At 39.1% G+C, this 23,537-nt stretch overlaps 1 protein-coding gene across 2 annotated transcripts in view; it reads left to right on the top strand.

The window, feature by feature from the left end:
• The window catches only part of PRKG1 (protein kinase cGMP-dependent 1), an 878,222-nt gene that overhangs the window by 449,790 nt on the left and 404,895 nt on the right, over positions 1 to 23,537 (top strand). For both annotated transcript variants that reach the window (XM_026719912.2, XM_026719913.2), the window contains exon 3: positions 5,049 to 5,162. In XM_026719912.2, the coding sequence (XP_026575697.1) occupies positions 5,049 to 5,162 (114 nt within the window). The remainder of the gene's footprint in view (positions 1 to 5,048; positions 5,163 to 23,537) is intronic.

Genomic DNA, 23,537 nt, shown 5'->3' with positions numbered 1-23,537 from the left:
TAATACATACAGTAGCTATTTAAGTATGATGCTAACATTTTAAAATTTGAGACTCTAAAATATTTCAACATATTGATTGATAAGAAATTATCAAATTCTTCATTAAGAGTACAAGTGCCAGTAATCAATTTCCATGCATTTAGTAAAATACCATAATAAAAATCTAAAATATTTAACTAGATTTTATTCTTTTTAAGGGATTTCCATATTCAGCTTCTGCAACTATCAGTATACAAGTGATAATGCAGAATAGCACGAGGAAGATTTTTTAATGCTCTGTCGTCACATGCGAATTCTATATGTGGAATTGTCTGCCTTCAAGGATTGCAGATGGTGAAATATAGGGAATAACTTATTGATAAGACTTAGCAGGATTTTATAGTTATCAAATCTGGAGAGCAAACCTCAGATGGTCACTGGAAAGAGGTGCTGAATATTCTTTCCTACCCTAAGTAAGGGTTTGGGGTTTTTTTGCAGTCTATACCTGGTACTCCCGATGTTATATTGTTGAGTAAATGTTACAGCTGTTTTCTTCCTATAATAAAGGTGAATAGATCAGAAAGAAAAGGAAGAGAGAGAAAAAGTTGGACTTATCATAGAAATATATGCCACAATAGTATTGTAAGATGGAATGCTACAATTTTGTTCAAACACATTAGGGAATGAACCTAAGTATTTATGAATATTTCACTTGGGTACATACGTAAGTAACCTCTTATGTAGGCTGACATAGCTTCTCCTATTTGCTTTGTGGCCTAACCATCCATTTTAGAAAAAAAGGAAGCTTATTCCTTAAGGCAGCCATTTTGTGAGTTTGCCACAATATGCTACAGTGGAATTTTATGGGGGTTGGAGGACAGAAATCCGAAATAAACATCAAAAATAAAGGCTTGTGATCTGTAGGAGTACAACTAAAATAGGTCTTAATAATCAAGGAAAAGAAAGGCTCACAAAGCCTATTGCTTTTATTGTCTGAACACTGATTATCTAGGATAATCTCTGAGTACAGAGATAAACTCTGAGTACAGGAAGACAAAAATGATTTAGGAAGAGTAACTAAGTGTCTGACTTGAAGGGCAAAAATAAATTCTACCTTGGAAATCACTGGGAATAAAAAAGAAAACTCTCTTTGTTGTTATGTTTGTTGCAAGAGAATAATGCAGCTTCACACAGCTATAAAAATTCTCATAATGGCATTTCCAAAAGGGTATTTAAAAATATAAAATCTATCAAAAACATGCATAACAATATTGAGTTTAATTTTTCTGACTCAATAGCATTTTAACTACTAGTGATTAAAATATGTGTCACATTATACTTAGTCTTAGAATAACTTTATTGTCACTTTACATGTACACTAATTGGCATACATTAAAATGAAATTTCGTTGCATAGAGCTCTCAGAGTCACCACGTCCAATATACACTACATAAACATGACTAAATAAATTAATTAATTAATTAATACACACATGCCCACATATCCACATATATGACACAGAAACAACACAGTCTAGTTCAGATGTATAAATGGTGAAAAAGATACATTCTCATCCGACAAAGGAAATACAGACACTGGTTTCCACACTTGACTAAGGGTCATGTGTGGAGAGACCAATTCAGATTCTTAGCTATCTGCACCGCCAGATACTTTATACTGTAGACCACCTCTTCAGCTGAATCCTTGATAATGAGTGGAGTATGACTATGCTGGCTCTTTCTAAAATCTACAATGATCTCCTTTGCTTTATTAACATTTGGAACCAGGTTACTTTTATTGCTATCATTAGTTGACTTTAACCGCATGTACAGAGTTTAATTTATTAGTACCATTCATTCACCTTTCATTACATGCAGGCAATGCATCTAGTGTATTTGTGACACATATTGCATTTTATACATCTGAGCCGTTTCCATTTATCAACTGGAAAAGAAGTTTAGCTGTGTGGTAGATCATATTCTTTGTATGAAGAAGTTGCCAGCATCACACCATGGCAGATATTGCAGAAATCTTTTGGAAGCTGTGAATAATTATTGCACTTGGCAGTGACTATACAGTACTAAACTGCAGGGAACTCTGGTCAGAGTTGATGGGAAGTTCTTTCAAATGTTCATAAGAAATACCAGGCAGCTGTAAATAAGAAATCTACTATTATAGACTACAGTGGGTTTTTTTTAGAGAAATCAATAACTCCAAAGGTTACAGTTTATAACAGATTTCTCACCTTTTCATGATGCCTTTTGATATAATATAGTTAGATTTCAGCAAAGCATTCGACAAAGTAGACCACAACCTACGTCTTAGTAAGCTAGAAAAAAATGATATAGATAGCACCACCACTAGATGGACTCGCAACTGGCTGGCAAACCATACTCAATGAGTAGTCTTTAATGGGTCTAAGTCTACATGGAGGGAAGTAAGCAGTGGTGTGTCACAAGGTTCAGTCTTAGGCCCAGTACTCTTCAAATTCTTCATTAACGACTTAGATGAGGGAATAGAAGGGGAACTTACCAAATTTGCAGATGATACTAAGTTGGCAGGAATAGCTAACACCCAAGAAAATAGGCTCAAGATCCAGATGGATCTTGACAGAATAGAACACTGGGCCTTATCTAACAGAATGAAATTCAATGTAGAGAAAAGTAAAGTCCTACACTTTGGCAAGAAAAACCAAAAGTACACATATAGACTCGGTGAAACCAGGCTCAATAGCAGTAACTGTGAGAGGGATCTTGGAGTCTTAGTGGACAACCAGCTAAATATGAGCAAGCAGTGTGCAGCCGCCGCCAAAAAAGTTAATGCAATCCTAAGTTGTATTAACAGAGGGATACAGTCAAGATCAAGGGAAGTACTAATACCACTTTATAAATCCTTAGTAAGACCATACCTAGAGTACTGCATCCAGTTTTGCTCACCACATTATAAAAAAGATGTTGAGACTCTAGAAAAAGTACAGAGAAGAGCAAACAGGATGATTAGGGGACTGGAGACTAAAACATATAAAGAATGGTTACAGGAACTGGGCTTAGCTAGTCTAGTGAAGAGAAGGACCAGGGAAGACATGATAGAAGTCTTCCAATATTTGAGGGGCTGCCACAGAGAGAAGGTGGTCAGGCTATTCTCTAAAGTGCCTGTAGGTCAGACAAGGGATAATGAATGGAAACTGAACAAGGAGAGACCTGGAAATAAGGAGAAATTTTCTGACAGTGAGAACAATCAACCAATGGAACAGCCTGCCCTCAGAAGTTGTGGGAGCGCCATCACTTGAGACTTTCAAGAAGAGATTGGACTGCCATATGTCAGAAATGGTGTCAGGTCTCCCACTTGGGTGGGGGGTTGGACTAGATGACCTACAAGGTCCCTTCCAACTCTGATTATCTGTTATATATTCTGAAAGTTAGTTTTTTTAGCTGTATCTAGTGTAGAAATACACTGTGATGTTAGATTAATCCTTATATCAGCTTTAAACCATATTTCAACCAGAGTACATACAATAAAATCTGTTGAATTTCACTGTAGATTATTAGTGTACTGCATCTCCTTTTCTGAAGCTTTAAAAAGCCTCATAAAATAGGTTCAACTTTGTAAACAAAATTCAGTCCCCTGCCTCTCTAACTTCACTCTTGCTATTAGAGGAGTGATTGCATCTAATACTAAAAATAAACAGGAAACTGTAAAATACATACTTGGAAGTAGTTGACCATCATTATAGTGAAGTCCAATTTAGGATACATGCTCTCTTTATTAAGCCTGTGATGGTACAGTAGTTAGAATACAGTATTGCAGGCTCACTCTGACCACAGCCAGGAGTTTGATCCTGACTGGCTCATGGTTGACTTAGCCTTTCATCCTTCCAAGGTTGGTATAATAAGGACCCAGATTGTTGGAGCCAATATGCTGATACTGTAAACTGCTTAGACGAATCCGTAGAGTACTTTGAAGTGGTATATAAATCTAAGCTCTATAGCTATGTGCTATTAAAGATATATCTATCCTTACCAGAAAACATTTTTCAATCAGTAACATTCTCGAGAAGAAAAGATGGAAGGAAGAAGGAAGAGGAGGAGGTAATTAAAAGAAACCTAAATGATTAAATAAATAATTTAAATTTATATATTACTGCAGCTTCACACACATATTCACATGCAGACAAGTAAATAATATATATTCAGTGAAAATTATATTACTGCTTTTCAGATTTCTTAGTGACCTTTCCAAAGGCCAAATGTTCAAGACTGTCTATGCTTTCTTGGAATCTGGTGCAAGATTCTCTTGCAATATGATATAATTAGGTCTTTTTCACAAAAAATGGTACAGTAATTTCCTTTAAGAAATTAAAAAAGAACAAAGAATTAAGAAACCATATTTATAACAAATACGCAGTTCTAAATCAAAAGTATAAAACAGATCTTGAAAATCTTTAATTTTATCTTCATCATTAGCAGTGTACACAATATATGAATCTCATAGTTTTTGAAAATAAATTGTTCATGTCTTCTTATTTTAATTCAAAACAGTATATAGAAAGCAACCCTTTCTAGACATGCCTCTATGTAAGATCTTGAGTAAGTAATTATTATTTCAAAAATATGTATATTTGCTTTAGAAAAGCTAACATATTTTGGAATGCAAATATATCCTAAAAGGTAAGTTGTTTAAAGGAAGTGAAAAACATTTTATTTTGATAATATCCCTTTTCATATTTCTTGAAAATGAGTAAAAAATTCCGTTCCCAATTTTACATTACAGTTCCTACCCAATCTCACAACATCTAATATGTTTTATTACTGCTTAATGCAACTGTTTGTGGCCAAAGGGTGTCCAATCTATGATTATGCCGTTTCAAATTCTTTTCTGAGATAGCTATACATAATATGGATGGTACACCTCTTAAATATAGCAGTGCCTCAGCAGTGAAATTTTTATTTCTATGAATTATCTAGCTGTCATAGGAACTTTTTGCTTTTATTTAGAGACTACGATAAAGAAAACATACGGAAGATCATTGTGACAGTCTTGTGATATTAATCTCTATTCTTTATTGACAGATGGAAAGGTTGAAGTTACAAAAGAAGGAGTAAAGCTGTGCACTATGGGGCCTGGGAAGGTGTTTGGAGAACTGGCTATCCTATACAACTGCACTCGGACAGCTACCGTCAAAAGTAAGATTATTTGAAATATTTAATCACGAAGAATTGTTGACAAATTCTGGTAACTGGATATCTTCCAGTTACTTATTGGTGTTCCTATTTTGAAAAGAAACAAGAGGTCCACTTTTGTACTGTTTTCATCCATGGGTTTTTTCCCCTTTCAGTTTTGTAAAAAGCATATGAGGATTGTGTTGTGGTTAATGGTTTGCATGTCACACTTATTTATTTATTTGCTCATTAATTCAGCTTATATGGCTGCCAGATGATTCTGAATGGGCATAGGTTTAAACACCAAATACAAAGGAAAGTGATAAAATCATAAAGCATACAAAATAAAACACTGGAAATCAGAATATTATTTGTTTAGTTACAACTGGCTAGCACTTGAGTGAAGAACAGTTTTTAGGGCCTTTTTAAAGGGCCAGCAGTTTGAGGCCAATCAAATTTCAAACAATATATAATGAATACAGCTTAGACTAGCCGTATTGTGTTGTATAGTTCAAGTTCACCCAATAATTTTTCCATGCTTCTATTGTCTCAAAAACTTCCACCGGTAAAGCTGTTGTTTTCTATCCAAAATAGGACAAATAGGAAAATAAAAGAGGTATACAGTAGTAGATGAAATCAAGGAACTGGTAGAAAACAGAAGCCTGTGCAGTTGGAATTGTTGATTAGCTTGTCATTTCTTATATCTTACATTCACTTTAGTAGCTCTTTCTTGTACTTAGGGCAAACAATCTTTCCAACAACTGTTCACATTTATTGTTTGTCATTGTTCCATGTGTAGTATTTATCATACCAAACACCTTCATGCTTGGTTTTCTTTAGGATGTTGTCCTATGCATAATTTTAGAACCACAGTTACTCTTTCCTCATTAAAGTGATGAGGACAGAAATGATACAGGTAGTCCTTGACTTACCACAGTTCATTTAGTGACCGTTCAAAGTTACAATGGCACTGACAAAAATGACATATGACCATTTTTCACACTTATGACCATTGCAGCACCCCTTGGTCACATGATCAACATTCAGATGCTTGGTAACTGGTTCATATTTATGATGGTTGCAGTGTCCCGGAGTCATGGGATCCCCTTTTGCGGTCTTCTGACAAGCAAAGTTAATGGGGAAGCCAGATTCACTTAATAACCATGTTATTCAATTAACAACTGCAATGGTTCACTTAACAACGATGACAAGGAAGGTTGTAAAATGGGGCAAAACTCACTTAACAAATGTTTCACTTAGCAACTGTGGTCGTAAGTTGAGGACTACCTGTATTTTCTTGAAATGAGAAATTCTGGAATAAAAATAGGCAATTTGTAATTTGTAATCTTCCCCACTCCATGCCTTGTGGGGATTTTAAACCCTTGACCTGTCTTCTACTATAAGTAGTGCTTTCCTGCATTATATGGTTTGGAATGTTAACAAGTGACTTCAGTTTAATTTATCTTGCTCATTAATGCATAAATAAGTGAATGGTAGTCATGATTGTAATTAGTTTTATTTCCTTTCCAGACTGCTTTGACAGGGAAGGACACTTAGTTAGCACTTGGAAGCTTTTCAGCAAGATCTAGATTGAAGACACTAGGTTTCTTTCAAGTCCCAAGTGCTATTTAAGAAGTATTATTGACTAATAAATTTTAATTATTACTGTTGTGTCTTTGGGACTGGTTGGGGTTTCCAACCAGGTCCGTTCTTTAAGCAGGAGCACCAGCAGCTCCCATTGGTTGGCTCCATTTGACAGTCGGCTATAAAAGCCGGCTGTCAAGCCAAGCCAGTCGTTGTTCGCTAGCAAGCCTGCCTGTTAGCTGGCAGACGCGACAACCCTCGTTCTTTGAATAAAGCCTTGTTGATTGCATGCTCTAGTCTAAGCCTCTCCTTTCCTTCAAACTACAACACTAGCGACGAGGATGGGATCGGAAGGCTGGCCAGAAGCACTTGTTCAAAGAACTAGAGCCGCAGCCGTTTCGCTTACCGAGCCTCGGACTCAGACTCCTGTTATCAGGAAGTGAAAGTGCGAGCGTTAGAGCCGCTCGAGTTAGAATCGCCGCGGTTAGAGAAAAGCCGGGTGCTGTCAGTGAGAGTCGCGAGAGTTAGAGCACCATGGCTAGTGAAAGTCGGGCGCTGAAACCGCAGCCGCCCGCGCTCACAAAAAAGGGCGCGAAATTCAAACGGCTGTCACTAAGCTGAAGTCACTAGAGCAAAGTTACGGCGCTGAGAGCCTCAGCCACCACAATCACAAAAAGGGCGCGAAATTCAAATTGCTGTCACTAAGCTGAAGCCACTAGAGCGAAGTTACGGCGCTGAGAGCCTCAGCCGCCACAATCACAAAAGGGCGCGAAATTTGAATCATTGTCAGTTACGGCGCTGTAGCCACAGCCGCCAAACGCTCGCAAAAGAGCGTGAAAATACAAGCGCCTTCTCGAAGGCTGGAGTCACTGAGCGAGTCTAGGGCGCTGTAGCCACAGCCGCCAATGCTCACGGTTAGCGTTAAACCAGGACCACAAGCACCCTGTGAGACAGACCAGTCTACCAAGAGACTGAGGGGTCCAAAAAATGAACGTCAACTCAGCATTCCCACCATTCAAACCCGATGAGGAAAAATGGGATTCGTATAAGAATCGCTTCAACCACTTTATCGATGCCATCGGATTGGCTGATGCTACGGAGCAGAGGAAGAAATCCTACTTCCTCAGCTACTGTGGGGCTGCAGTCTACGACACCGCCACAGCACTCCTAGCCCCACGAGAGATAAGGAACGTCCCATGGCCTGAGCTGATGGAAACACTTTCCAACCACTACTCGCCAAAACCGTCCCAGATCGCTAGACGTTTCGCCTTTAGAATGAGGAAGCAAGCCGAGGGGGAATCCATCAGCCAATACATGGCAGCCCTGAGGACAGCAGCTCTACATTGTGAGTTTAAGAACTATTTGGACGATATGCTGCTCGATCAACTCGTCTGTGGGGTAAGAGATCTAAGGCTCCAAAGACGTTTGTTGGCCAGAAAAGATTTAAACCTTCCCCAGGCCGTTGAGGAAGCCTTAGCTGCTGAACTCTCAGCCCAATCAGCAGCTGAGATCCAGGGCACCGCACCCAAACCCAGCACTTCCACCGTCCACTCTGAAGAAGTGGTGAGCGAAGACGACCCTGCAGAATACTCCGACATTCACCGTCTCAAGCCGATGAGACAGCCGCAGGTAGGAGCGAGGCAAAGAAACAACCATAGCCCAAAACAAACTCTTTTGTGCCTGACCTGTGGAGGTTCCCATTCCCGGGCATCTTGCAGGTTCAGAAACGCCAGCTGCCACAACTGTCACAAAAAAGGTCACCTCGCAAGAGTCTGCCAGGCAGCACGCACTTCTCCACAAAAATCTCCTTCTCCTGGTTCCCGAAGGCAAGTAGAAAACTGCTATACTTGCTACCACGCTAACCACACATTTTACACCCCCAATAAAATTACACTTTCTGTCTTATTAGAAGGTAATCCCTGCCGCATGGAGGTAGACACGGGGTCAGCGCGCTCAATCATTTCCTGGGACACGCTTAAGAAGATCCAGCCCAGACTGACAAGGAACCAGCTTCAAAGGTGCCATCTCACCTTGAGAGACTACCAAGGAAAGAACATCCCCGTCCTCGGGAAAGTCAAGTTCCTCGTTAAATTCCAAGCCTTCAAAGGCCATTTGCCTTTAGTGGTTGTTAATGGTGCCCTCCCTAGTCTTTTGGGGTTGGATTGGTTCCCCTCTCTCGGCCTTAGTATAAAAGGAGTCCATGCTGTCTCAACTTCTGATGTTGACTCCTTATTCTCAGACTACTCCGACGTTTTTAGTAGCGAGTTAGGCTGTTATAATGGCACTCCCATCTCCTTCTCAGTAGACCCCCAGGCAGTCCCCGTTCGCTTAAAACCACGTAGAGTACCCTTCGCCATCCGCCCCAAATTGGACGCGGAACTAGATAAGCTCCTCAAACAAGGGGTGATTGAACCCACTGATTTTGCTAAGTGGGAGACCCCCATAGTCACCCCACTAAAAAAAGATGGTAATTTAAGAATTTGTGCTGATTACAAGACATCAATCAACCGTTATCTACAGGTTAGCGCATATCCTGTCCCAGTCATTCAGCACCTGTTACACACATTCGAACCTGGCACCATTTTCGCCAAACTGGACATGTCACAGGCATACCAACAGTTCCCTGTGGATAATCAAACGGCTGATTTACAGACCATAGTTACACACAGAGGGGCATTCAGATGTAAACGTCTCCAGTTTGGCGTAAGTGTAGCCCCAGGTATTTTTCAATCACTGATGGAGCGAATTCTCCAAGGTCTCCCTGGCGTAGTGCCATATTTTGATGACATTTTAGTCTCAGCCAGGGACAGACCCCAACTCATCCAGAGAGTCAGGGCAGTATTAGAGAAGTTCAGGCAGCGTGGCCTCAAACTAAAACGGGAGAAGTGTGCCATCGCCACTAGACAGGTGGACTTTCTAGGATACAGGCTAGACACCTCAGGCATCCACCCGGTGGAATCTAAAGTCAAGGCCATCCACGAGGCACCCACGCCTACCAACAAAACCGAGTTACAAGCCTTCCTGGGGTTATTGAATTTCTACGCTTCATTTCTCCTACACAAAGCGTCAGTCGCTGAACCGTTGCACAGACTCTTAGACAAAAACACACCATGGCACTGGGGACCCAAAGAAAACCATGCATTTAAGGCAGTCAAATCGCTACTCACCTCTGAGGCTGTCTTAATCCAATTTGACCAACGCCTCCCCTTGGTCCTAGCCGCAGACGCATCCCCTTTTGGGATAGGAGCTGTCTTAAGTCACAGACTCCCCAATGGCTCCGAGGCACCAATTGCCTTCTTTTCAAGAACCTTCTCAGCGACTGAACGTAATTACAGCCAAATTGATAAGGAGGCCCTGGCTGCAGTAGCAGCAGTCAAAAAATTCCACGAATTTTTATTCGGGCACCAATTCGAACTCATTACCGATCACAAGCCGCTTCTAGGATTATTATCAGGGGACAAGCAAACCCCACAGATATTGTCACCCAGGATGACCAGATGGACCTTATTCCTGGCGGCTTACTTGTACAAACTGGTCTATCGTCCCGGAAAAAATCTAAACCACGCTGATGCCCTCAGCCGCTGTCCCTTGCCAGCCCCAGTCGAGGACCCAGCTCCTGTGCATGCTATCTTCGACGTAAACGAGCTCAAGCTGCCAGTGACTGCGGACAACATCGCGTCACATTCAAAAAAGGACAGAACAATCGCCCAGGTTCTGGACTGGGTAGGGAGGGGGTGGCCGGAAACTAACTATCCAGTTGATTTCACCCCATTTAAAACTCGCCAGCAGGAGCTTTCTAAGTTGCAGGGATGCCTGTTTCTGGGGTACCAGAGTCGTCATCCCAACCATACCCATCCTGAAGGTGCTACACGAGGGCCATCCAGGCATTGTTCGGATGAAGGCGTTGGCTCGCAGTTACGTCTGGTGGCCCGGGATGGACGATCAGATCGCCAAGTGGGTAAGCTCATGTCGACCCTGTCAGGAATCTAGGGCAGCCCCGCCAACCGCCACACCCACCAAGTGGGAAAGTGCCAATGCCCCGTGGTCACGGCTTCACATCGACCTGGCCGGACCAATGCACGGCAAGACTTTCTTGGTGGTCGTGGATTCATATTCAAAATGGATCGATGTGGCCTTACTTCCCACGACCACCACCCAGGCAGTTGCTAAAGCCCTGACTCGCCTTTTCGTAACTCACGGGCTTCCTGACACACTGGTCTCCGACAATGGCCCCCAGTTCACTTCGAACGAATTTAGCAGGTATGTCACCAATCTGGGCATCAGACACATCCTCACGGCCCCTTTTCACCCTGCTAGCAACGGGTTGGCTGAGAGCGCAGTCAGATCGGCCAAGGAGGCGCTGGCCAGGTTCGGCCAAGAGGATTGGCACTCTAAACTGTCTCGTTTCCTCCTGAGCCAGCATACCACACCGTGCACGACCACGAACAAGTCCCCGGCCGAACTGTTAATGGGGAGACGCCTGAGGACTACCTTAGACAGGCTACACCCCCACTACTGCCCAGATACCCCTTTGGGGTCTGACAGTCTGGTCAGAGATTTTGCATTACAGGACCTAGTCTTCGCTAGGAATTTCGCGGGGGATCCGCTGTGGGTGCCGGGGAAGATCGTGGCTATCATGGGTCCGAGATCCTATCGGGTCCAGCTCGAAGACGGTTGTGTGTGGCGGAGGCACCTGGACCAAGTAAGGAGGCGACGGAGCAGTCTGTCCAGCTCGGAGCCGCGCCCACTGGACAGTTTTCAAGTTCCCCACCAGAGTCCAGTCGAGTGTTACCAGAGGGATCAGCCATTCCCCACAGAGCAGAGGGAGCTGGCAGTAGACCGGGACTGCCAACCTGAGACTCCACCGCTACCACCCAGCTTGGTCACCGGCCGTTCAGGCAGAGACTGTTCCCCGTGCCAGCCCGAAGGCAGGGACTCTTCCGGGGTCCATGATCCTGCGCCGAACCAAGCTCACTCCCCAACGCCCTCTAGCCTGGGCTCCGCGAACTTGTGGCCACTCAACGACTCCCCTGAGCTACGACGCTCCGGTCGCCAACACAGACCACCGGCGTATCTCAAGGACTATACATGTTCCCATCTAGGGGGGAGGGGTGTTGTGTCTTTGGGACTGGTTGGGGTTTCCAACCAGGTCCGTTCTTTAAGCAGGAGCACCAGCAGCTCCCATTGGTTGGCTCCGTTTGACAGTCGGCTATAAAAGCCGGCTGTCAAGCCAAGCCAGTCGTTGTTCGCTAGCAAGCCTGCCTGTTAGCTGGCAGACGCGACAACCCTCGTTCTTTGAATAAAGCCTTGTTGATTGCATGCTCTGGTCTAAGCCTCTCCTTTCCTTCAAACTACAATTACTGTTACTTCTGAAGCTCTGATTGGAACATCTGCTTGTACTTCTGTCTGCATGATAATTCAATTTACTTGTTGGCACTCTGGAAGGACAGATCTTAGGAGGACTGGTAATGGTATAAAAATAAAGATAATGTGAAGTGTTCACTTTTTAAAAGAAAACTTGAATATACAGTACTTGAAAAGAGCATTAGTTCTGATGGAGCCCTTTCCTTCCTTAATGCTTACTTAAGCCATTGCTAGATAAATTAAAACTCTTCTTTTAATCTTACAGAATTGGTGATGAATTAATTCTTTTTCAGTTGGAGGTTGTAGCTTTGGGGTAATATTATTTCATGATCCAAAAGCATGCAAGTAAGAAAAAGCCTTATAAAACACTTTAAACAAGAGAACACTATTCAAAATATCACGAACAAAACTCAGAAGTTATCATCTTAGTAGCTCAAACTAAATGAGTTTCAAAGGCCTTTTAAACCCCAGAATCGATGGAGCTGAATTTATATATCTGAGCAGATATTTCTTGAAAATTCTATATTACTGGCTGTTCCATCTTGAAAATGGCCCATATTCAGTGTCTCCATGATTGATCTTAAGACCCAAGTAAGTGCATTTAAAGTACATATATACTTGTGAGCCTTCAAATAAAGTGCTTCTAAATAATTAGCCATAATGGATAGATTTATTTTATTTAGCGGCCACCAAGCTTCATCAAATTCTGTGACTTACAAGATTCAAAGCAATAAAACAATGAGAACAAATCTTATGTGCAACTGGGAGACAGAAGGTACTCAACTGAATAAAATATTCTACAAGATGAGGAATCAGCCAGGTTTACAATGCCTTGTGAACATCATCAGGGTGTAAGACATATGGCTTTTCCCAGGGGATACTATTTCAGGACTCCCTCCTGTCAATTTTCAGAAGAAAAGGAAGTTTCATTTCTTTGAAGAAACAGTCTTTTAGCATCTAGAAAAAGAGAAGTACTGTAGGCTGAGTTCTTTGTCTTGTTCACTGTTTAATCAATACACCTTTTAAAAACTGGTATTTTACTTAATAGTCTTGTTTTCAATGCTCTATTTATTTATAACAAATCAACCAAGACATTTCTAAAGTAACTACTACTAAATTAAAATGGTCAGATTGAAGCAGTTTATATAAGCTTCTTCAAACAGAAAGAAAGGAGAATATCGATCATGAATGTATTAATTTAAAATTTATTCAAGTATCTTCCTACTATCATAGTAGTTTGCAAATTTAAAGCATTGTATTAAATCCTGAGATTCTTTCAAAATTGAATTTGGATCCTGGTTACGATAGGATGTTATTGCCAGCAGTATGAGGCAGGTTTTTGAGGGATTTGATGGCTACTATTTTTTTCCATTGGAAAAAAACCTACATAATGGTGGGGGCAGGGACAGATGTTAAAAGGGGGGGGGCATTTGATCACATGATTGAAGATACCTTCTTGACTTTTTTGTCTTCTCTGAAACTGTTTGCAAATTCTCAACGTTTTTTGGGTCACCGCCTTCTTAGTTGTACTAAGTGTTTTGTAACACCCTGTCCTGTGTATATGTGATATACTAAAGTTATTGTGCAGCTTACATTTTCCTGAATTATACAGTTGCGCTAATACCCAGTGCAGTTGTATTAGTCACACAGTCAGCACGTGGTTAAAGTGTAATATTATTCTGAGCATTCCAATGTTTGATATATTTATAATTGTGATTAATTTACAGTTTTTATGTTTACAGTTTTATATATCTAACAAAATTTGTTGGATAAATTATGCGTGATCTTCTATTACTATTACATTAATTGCCCCTTTTTGTCCATCTTCTGCCACTCTCTTAATAATGTGTATGGATAGTTCAAATGCCCCCCACCACAGGGTGGTATCACGCACTTTGAGACACACTATTCTATAGGCCAAGGGTCTTCAAACTTGGCAAGTTTAAGACTTGTGGATTTCAACTCCCAGAATTTCTAAGCAAACATGACTGGAGGAGGAATTCTGGGAGTTGAAGTCCACAAGTCTTAAAGCTGTCAAGTTTGAAGATCCCTGCTATAGGAAGTTAACAACACTACCATTATTCATTAGGGTAAACATTTATATTAAAATATATTCAGAAACACCAGTTGTAGACTCATTAACTTTTTAATTTATAACTTTATCAATCCCTAAAAAATCAGACCAGAAGGAAAGATATGAGGAGATGATCACCATAAGTGGAAATATTGTTTCCTTTTCTTTAGAAGAAAACACAAAAAGAGGGGGTTATTTTGTTCATGAATGCTAGTTTATACAAGTGCTAGTTTATAAGGAGTCAGATATGGGTAGTCCTCAAATTACAACAATTCGTTTAATGACTATTCAAAGTTACAACAACACTAAAGAAAGTGACTTATGACTGTTTTTCACACTTATGACCATTGCATCATCCCCATGGCCATGTGATCAGAATTTGGATGCTTGAGCAACTGGAAGATATTTATAACTTTTGCGCTGTCCAGGGTCATGTGATCATCGTTTGTAACCTTCCCAGTTGGCTCTGACAAACAAAATCAATGGAGGTAGCCAGATTAACTTAATAACCACATAATTAACTTAATAACTACAATGAGTTGTTCAACAACTGTGGTTAAAAAAAAGTTTATGAAATGGGGCAAAACTCACTTAACAATTGCCTTGCTTAACAATGGAAATTTTGAGCTCAGTTGTGGTCAAAAGTCAAGGACTACCTGTACTATTTATGAAATAGTATATTTCTCTTTTATTTGAGCTGAGGATGATGACCCTAGTTTACAACTCTATATGTTATCCTACTTTTAATTCTTAATTCCTTGTTGGAAATGTTTTTCTAAAGACATTTTTAAACGAATTAGAGGTTGATGTGTTTGTTATGTGATAATATATAATTTGGATATATGTCAAAAAAGTAGATGGCTCTGAAAGATTTAATGCCAATTCTTCAAAGTTTGTCAAGGGTGTCTTGATATGAGCCTTTTATTTCTAAATTAGGAAGATGGGATCTCAAAATGTAATTGAAATAGCCAAGCACATTTTGAACAAGTTAAAACCCATTAATTCTGAACTTTAAATTAATTGTGGAATGATAGAAATCCTTCAGTCTGTATAATTCCTGATAAATCTTTGGTTTCTAAAATGTACTAACAGATATACTGTAGGAAATTTTGCCTGGGTAAAAATAGAAATAAAAGGAGAGCCAAAAAAAAGGAGATAATCAGATTTTGAAGTTAGCACTCCAAAAAGGATTGTTATGGGTTTTAAATCCTTAAATAGTATCTGATAAGAATGAGAAGTTTTGAGTATTTAAGAGTACTCTTCCGAGTTTTCTCAGTCTTGCTAGTAGACCAGACCAAAACATGTCAAGACACATGTTTCTTAAGTTCAGTTTTGTTCATTAAGAGGCTTCTGATAAGCTGGTGACATCTAATCGATTGGCCTAAAATTTCGGTTGGTTCCCAAACCTCCAGAGGGCCCACACCAGTCTCATTGGCTTTAGACAACTCACAAACACACAGGCAGAACTCTATCATTTTTTACTACATTTGGCAGGGCTCCATTCCTTCTGTAGGCTCATCTGCCTCTTATCTGATTGTTATCTAGTCAGTGGCTTTTATTTCTGTCTCCCAAGATCATTCCCATGTCACCATAATCGATGCCTCCATTTCAGGACTGCCAAAGTTTCTAGAGATGTAGGTCAACACTATCTCAGTACTGTAATAAGATCTGAATCACCAAAGTCCAGAAAATCTGTTTCTTCCAAGGCCCTTGGGAATTGCAAACTGGTCATATTTTCCCCCAAAAGGGAAGATTGGGGACTCAATGGAAATTGCCCTGTCCTTTTGAGCCCAGCCAATGTGTTGATAAGTATGTACTGTAAGTACTGAGATGATCAAAGGAGAAGTCTACAAAAATAGATGAAAATGTGTATAATTTTTCATGGCAGACTTTTTTTAAAAAACTTAAAAACAGTACAGAATTGGAACAAAACATGAGGTCTGAAAAATGAAAAGCTGTGTGAAATTAAACTTGAGAGATAAAATTTGGCTTGGGTTGGGGTGCATGACCTTGGCATGTCTTTGTCTCAACTCCTAGTCAGTTGACAACGATTGGTAGCATATCTCGTAGTTTGGTCAACATTGCCCAAACATGATTGCAATGACATTTACATTGGGAGCAATCTCAATTTTGCCCCAGAGGTATTCATTGACTGAACTTTGATTTTTAAAGGTCAGTGCACATAAGAAATGTTTTTACTTTTGGCATTCTGTACTTTGGAAAAGCACACTGATGTTTCAAATCATGTCTTCTGTGTTGACAGATATGCAGAGCATGGATGCTTCTTGGTTATTGTTGGCTTTGCATGCTTTCCCTTTCTGTTCTTCTTTTGTTCCTTTGCCCCGTTTTTCTACCTTATCCAAATTAACAGAATGCCAAAAAAGCATATATCAACTCATAAAGCATTCCTATGCCTTTTTCCAAGTTGCCATAAGCAGGGAGGGGGGAAAACCTGAAGGAGCAGTACAGCAACTAAAAACAGAAGTACATTCCATGCTTATCTTACAAAGATTGTAGCCTAGGCATTGGATCTTTTGTCTGTGAGAATCCTTCATTGGAGAATGTGATTGATGACACCCAGCCTGTGAAGATGCTTCATTGTGGAGAACCTGATTTATGACACACCCAGGGGGGAGAGGGGAAATAGGGTCAAAGGTGATAATAAATTATGTGTGGCAGAGTTGGCTTCATATGGGTAATGCCGACATGCTGCTCCTAATAAATTTTTTGGATTCTTCTGAAGCTTGGCTCAAGGCTCATGATTTAATTAGGACAATTGCCGGAACGCTGACAGCATGCTTGTTTGTAATATAAAGAGCATCATTGTGAATTTCAGCAATTAGTTTCTTTTTGTGCCCTTTTTACACTTGATCTCCATTTGATTCTTAATTACCAGTCACTAATTCAAATGAAGTAGATAAAGCATAAAATATCATTTTGATAGATATTAATTTTTTGTTAACAGCAAATAGATATACTACTAGGAAGAGTCCCTAGTGTCATCATAACTATTAGTTATGTCAAATACAGCTAGACTTATACACAAAGATTAGGATAGATGTATTAAGCTATTTATTTCGGAGTATCAATTTTATGCCTTTGCCTTAATCAGTGGGAAATACAGAATTTATTTTACTTTTTTAAAAATTATGTATTTCTAGGAATACTGAAATTGCTGTGCCACTTATGCCACTTAAAGTTAGTGAGTCAAGTCCACTTATTGAAGTTACTCATTTCCATTCCTTTTCCTTTTTAATTTCTTATTTCCCAACAGATAACTCAGCAATTTGCGACCGGTGTCTATGACAAGACAACTTACTAAGTTGTTCTGTAAGATCTCCATAAAATAGTTACTTCTATGGAAACCTCTTCTGAGAGCTGAAAATCTTCAGCATATGTTTTTTTCTGTAAACTTCTTACCTATTTATCCATCTTGACATTTCATTATATTCATTATTTTCATTATACCTTTTATCATCTTTCTCTTTGAACAGGAATATTTTACAAATCTTTTCATGCTTATCTTTCAACACAGAGAGAACACTTCTGTGCCCTGTGCAACGCAAGTTTTTTTCTGCAATGCAGTTCTTTTCCATCATCTTGCTTTCATCCACATATTATGATGCCTGCTTTTCCTACTTCAAATGTCTGGCTGGCAACATCTTGTGTCCATTATTTTTGGAGAAGTTGACTTTCTCCAACTCACTGGCTTCCTTCTTTTGCTTTTATTGTCCAGCTGTTCTACTGGTTTATAATTTAATAGGTGACAACATGAATTTATTTTGGATCCAAGTATGAGGAGAATGGACAAGTGAGAAGGAGAGTAGTTTATCAAGTGGCTTCTGCAGTCTTGGATTTGATACTTCTCAGATGGCATAATTTTTTTAACCTATACCCAAATGTTACAGATAGTCTTATAATAGTTTTATGATCACAACTAGGACCGGAATTTCAGTTGTGAGCCCTGTCCGTCGTGTGACTGCTGTCCATATGACCAGATGTGGCTTTATGACCATTTTTATGGAGGTTGTTAAATGAATTGCAGAGTTGAATGGGCTTTCTTTTCTTTTTTCTTTTTTTGCTACCCCATAAAAAATGCTGGAAACTGAGCAAAAAACATTGCAAACCACAGCCGTGTGACAGTGGGATACGGCAACCGGTCAGAAATACTTGAAATGATGTCATGTGACCAGAGAGGGAATGTGACATTTTTGTGATGACATGAAAGGACATTTATTTATTTATTTATTTGTTTGTTTGTTTGTTTGTTTGTTTATCCATATTAATTGCTTACAAGATAATAGGCATAAAAACATAGTTATGAATACATGGATACATATAAGAAAAATAAAAATAATAAAAGAAGCAATAGGACATGGACAGTAGGCACATTGGTGCGCTTATGCACACCCTCTACAGACCTTTCATTTGGGGGGGGAGGGGGGGAATAACTTTTACTTTTTCCCACTTTCTAATCTAATATAAACCCAGGCATAGCAGAATTATCCTTGAGCTGCAAGCAGCCTTTCTTTCTTCCGTGGCTCTATTTAAGTAATAGCAATTGTTACTTTATCCTTCCATGTGTCTAAAACTACAATAGCTATTTGACCTATTTTCTCCTTCCTGGACTAAAGAACTGTGCACAATAGGTTGCAAATAGGCTCTCCTTTTGGGTTCCCTTAAGTAGTCAGCATTTAGTCCCTGAGGATTTTAATTCACTAGATCAATGTAACTAGTTTTTCGTAGACAAGTGACTGAGTGCCTTTTTGAAAGGCGAACAGGATAATAGTTTATATTTCAGTAGAGTTCTGAATAAAATATCAAGAGAGTGTCTTAAGAGTAGAACTGTAAACGTTTTCCATTAGTAGTGATTTCAAAGCAAACATACTGAATCCCTTTTTCATTTATTCCAGCTCTACAACCGTAAAGCGTTAGGTTTGTTATAATCTAGAAAAATTAATCATACAGATGTGATGTGATGAACTAAAATTCCTCAGTTAAAATGAATTTTAATTCCTCGGTTCAAAGATTTTCTTATGCAATTTAATATTTATTTTGTCTGGCTTTCTGGTATTATTTTGCTCAATGAATAACTAAAATTATTATCAGTAATCAGTACACTATCAAACAACCACACCCCTTAAAAAGATTTTTTTTTAAAAAAAAGTTAACCATGATTATCTCTCTTCTCATATTAAACCCATGCATTTTACAGGAAAGTAGAAAAAGCTATTTTGAATTGATAGCTGAAGGTATTATTACCATCAGCTGTATTTATTTGAAAATCAATGTATTTATTTGAAACATGGTATCTGTTTCAGGACTCTGCTCTGAACTGGTAAAGGTTTTGAACTTACTTTATTTACTATAGTAAAATGCTTGCAGGAAACAAAAGAAGGTATGTGAAAGAATGAACAGGTTAACAAATGGGAATTTAAAAAATTGTTGAACTTATGAGCTGATCATTTACAAATTATAGTAAATAAATTATTGAGTGTGATACCATGAGGATTAAAATTAGACTGGAGTTCATGAAAATCAGTGGGAATGATTGTGAAGGAAAGGGAATAGAAGTAATACTACTTAAGTATGTATTTATAACTAAGTGCAGTAGTATAAAAACAGCAATTATACTATGTCATACTACAATCAGTTCTAAAAGTATAATATAAAATAAGGAGTTTCTAGTGCAGTCTTTGTCACTTGCGGTTCTATGAAGTCTAAGGTTTTGTGAGAGGTTATTAGGGTTTATTGTGATAGAAAAAAACAAGTATAATTTTTAAATGTAATGTGCTAAGCAATGGCAGCTCTCGGGTGGGGATTTTTACACAGCGCAAATCAGTTGTTGGCTACTACTTTTCTTTTGCTGTAATTATTGTAAAATGAAGATTGGATAACTTACTATAAGAATGAACAGTATTGTTCAGTATTGTGTTTAAATTTTTCTTGAGACTTCAAAATTATTTCAAGGGTTCCTATAGAGTAAAGAAGTTGAGAAAAGGTGTTATTATACTATATCTGCGCACTGAAGGGGTGAAACATGTATTTTAGTGCTTTACAAAAAACCCCTGAAAGGATCTAACTGTAAGCATGATTGCGGTGCTCCAAAGAACTGAAGCCAGGTAAAAAAAGTTGTCAACCACAACTTGGCTGTTTTCAACTGTGGGAAATCCAATATACTGGGTATGTTTCAAGATCCTTTTAGTAGTTGGGTTTAGCCAAATGCAAGGCACCTGCAATTTTTAATGGCATCTTTCCTGAATGCCCAGCCACTTCAGTGGTGGTATTCCATTTTTTTTACTACTGGTTCTGTGGACATGGCTTAATTTGTGGGTGTGGCTTGGTGGTCATGTGACTGTGTGGGCGTGGCTTGGTCACATGACCAGATGGGCATGGCTTTATGGTCACATGACCAGATGGGCATGGGTTTGTGGCCATGTGACTGGGTGAGCATGGCCATGTGACTGGCAAACCAAATACAAGTGGTCCTCGCTTAATGGCCAGTTGCTTAGCAAATGTTCTAATTTATGACTGATCTCCCCAGAGCTACTTGACCTGTTTTGGAGTTTTGCAAGACACACACACACACACACACACACACACACACTCTTACTTCTAACCCTGGTATTCTATGATTCTGTAAGGATCTCCTGCTTGAGGAGGGGTTGGACTAGATGACCTCTGAGATCCCTTGCAGGCCAGCCCTAGATTGCTGTGCTGCTTCAAAGAGTCCTCTGAAGCCAGGGTTTGTGTCCTTCTTTCCTCTTCGTTTTTTCCTCTCTCCTTCCCTCCCTCCTTCCATGTATTTATCTATCCATTCATATATCTCATTCACGTTCTCCTCCCTCCCTCCCTCCCTCTCTTTCTTTCTTTCTCTTTCTTTGTCCCTTCCTTCCATCTCTCCCTTTCTTTGTCTATCCCTTTTCTTCCTTTCGCTTCCTTTCTCTTTTTTCTTCCTTTCTCTTTTCTCTTTCTTTTCTTTCTTGTCTCTCTTCCTTCCTCTCTCATTCCCTCTTTTTCTCTTTCCCTCTCTTTTTCTCTCTCTCTCCCCCCCCTCTTCTCCCCCTCTCTCTGTGTGTCTCTCTCTCTATGGGTCTCTTTCTCCACCCCGTATCTCTCTCTCTCACTGCCTCTCTCCCTATCTTCACCTCTCTCTTCCCTTCTCTCTCTCTCTCTCTCTCTCTCTGTCAGTGTCTATCTGTCTGTCTGTCTCTCTCTCTTCTCTCTCAAAGCCGCAGCTGGGCCAAGGACTCTTCGCAACTTTCAAGGGATGCTTCCAGCGTGGCTGGCAATCCTTCTTCAGTTAGTCCCTTTGGGCGAGCCTTCTCCTCCTCTCGCAACTGGAGGCCGTGGTGGGTCTGGGAGGGTGGCGTGCACCCCTTGGAGGAGAAATGGGAAGGGAGAAGGGCCCAGGATCCTTTTTTGACATCGGCTGTGCATGCTTATTCTCTTACCTCAGGGTATCTACACGTTAGGAATGGGTACTTAAAGAGAGCAGAGATAGGTTGCTTTGACTTTGAATATCAGTGCTTTGACATTTTGGTAGTGAAGAATCAATGGATTGTGGGACTATTCATTTAATTACAAGGTATTAATAGTTGGGGCGCAGTTGATGAAAAAAGGGCCTTTCTGGTTTCATAAACTGTTATTTGAAACCATCCGCGTCCACTTTTCTGAACTGTTCTAAACACTTTTCTGAAAAAGTTTTCAGAATGTGCACATTCCATTCCCTGGTTTAAATTTACAAAAGTGTTTTGTTTGAAAAAGCAACTAAGTATGTCTCTTGTATTCAGCATTTTTATGAAGTGCAGTTCTAGGGATACAAACAGCTTTCTGAATTCCATTACAAAAGGAGGAAGAGGACAATATTTCCCCTCCTGCCAGGGAAACTTGGGGACCTCTTTCTCTTCCACTTTCAAATCAGGGAAACTCATTTAAATAGGGGTAATCCTCAACCTAGGACCACAACTGAACCAAAAATTTCCAGTGCTAAGCAAGTCAAAAAGCAGAAAGTCATAGCTGTTATATCAAATCATATTACTGAGAAGGAAAATATCTTTTTCATTCCTTAGCATGAATTAACATGTATTTGCAGTTATTTGTTCATCAAATGTAGTATCAGTTGATCACTGATTCTTTGAAACTATATAAAAAAAATCACAATTTAATGAGAGGCTTATACAATATCATGATCTATTTTCTGCAATATAACAATACAACTTGAAAACTGAGAAAAACATGTTTAATGTTTAACCGTTCTTCTTAGTGAGTAATCCAGAATTCAGCAGAATTTGACTTATCAAGTCATCTAAATGCAACCATTCAACACCAGTGATTTATGATGCTTTGAAGTTAATCTTATCTGAAGATATAAAGGAAAAACCAAAAACATAATAAGGCAAAACTTTCTGATTCTACTTGATTTATTGGAATTGCTGCTGAACATATGAAAGGGGTGGTTTTACTATTAGGTGTGCAAACTAGAATGAATACAAACTTGGGGTTATGCATGTAAATTTGTTCAATTCGGGACTGGAGCTTTCCAATTTTGTGCAAATATAACTGTGTTTTGAATTTGGGTTACAACTGATTTATGCTTTATTATTTCTCTGTGCTTTGAAAGACATTAATTTCCCTTTGTGAACTCCAAGAATAATTTGATCCCTTGATTTTAAGCCAGAAAAGCAAATACCAACAAACATTATTTATTTATGTAAAGAAAAACCATATATGGCCTTCTGTCTTTTAAAACACAACTGGGTAGTTTGCAGTACAATAATAAAACCAAAGATGAGAAAAACAGGTTGCTGGCCCACAATCCACAGTACATTAAATCATATAACCTTCATGCTTTAAAGATTACTGGGAAGTAGCAGAATTTATTTTTTATTTTTTTCCTTATATGAAGCTTATGTACGTTTATGCACTTAAGTTTCTTTACATAGGTTTAAAAACCTAACACATGAAAATTGGTTAAATGTTGTTAGAGAAAAATGCAAAATAATTGGGAATGCGGGTAAAAATTAAAATATAAATCTGAAAAGCAATTTTATATGATATGGGATTTGTTTTATCAATGGTTGGATAAAAAGGCATGGTAATATAATAAACTAGATAATTTTGTGATAGAAATCTAATAAATTGATATAAAACATAATACAGATATATATATATATAAAACCACTGGTTGAAAGTATAACATAAATTTTAAGATAAAATGTGGAACATCTCATATAAAATGATGGAATAAATAGTTTAGTCATGGATGATTAATAACTGATAAATATATAAACATATGTTAGTTTGACAATGTGAAGATTGATATAAATTGTGAGTAAATGACTACAAAAGTATAGCACAAAAGATACGTAACCAAC

The sequence above is a fragment of the Pseudonaja textilis genome, chromosome 4 (assembly GCF_049901715.1).
Source record: "Pseudonaja textilis isolate UNSWEBS1 chromosome 4, rPseTex1.2, whole genome shotgun sequence".
NCBI classification, from domain to species: Eukaryota; Metazoa; Chordata; class Lepidosauria; order Squamata; family Elapidae; genus Pseudonaja; species Pseudonaja textilis.
Note: the sequence above shows the minus strand (reverse complement) of the source record. Positions and strands in the feature narration are given on the sequence as shown.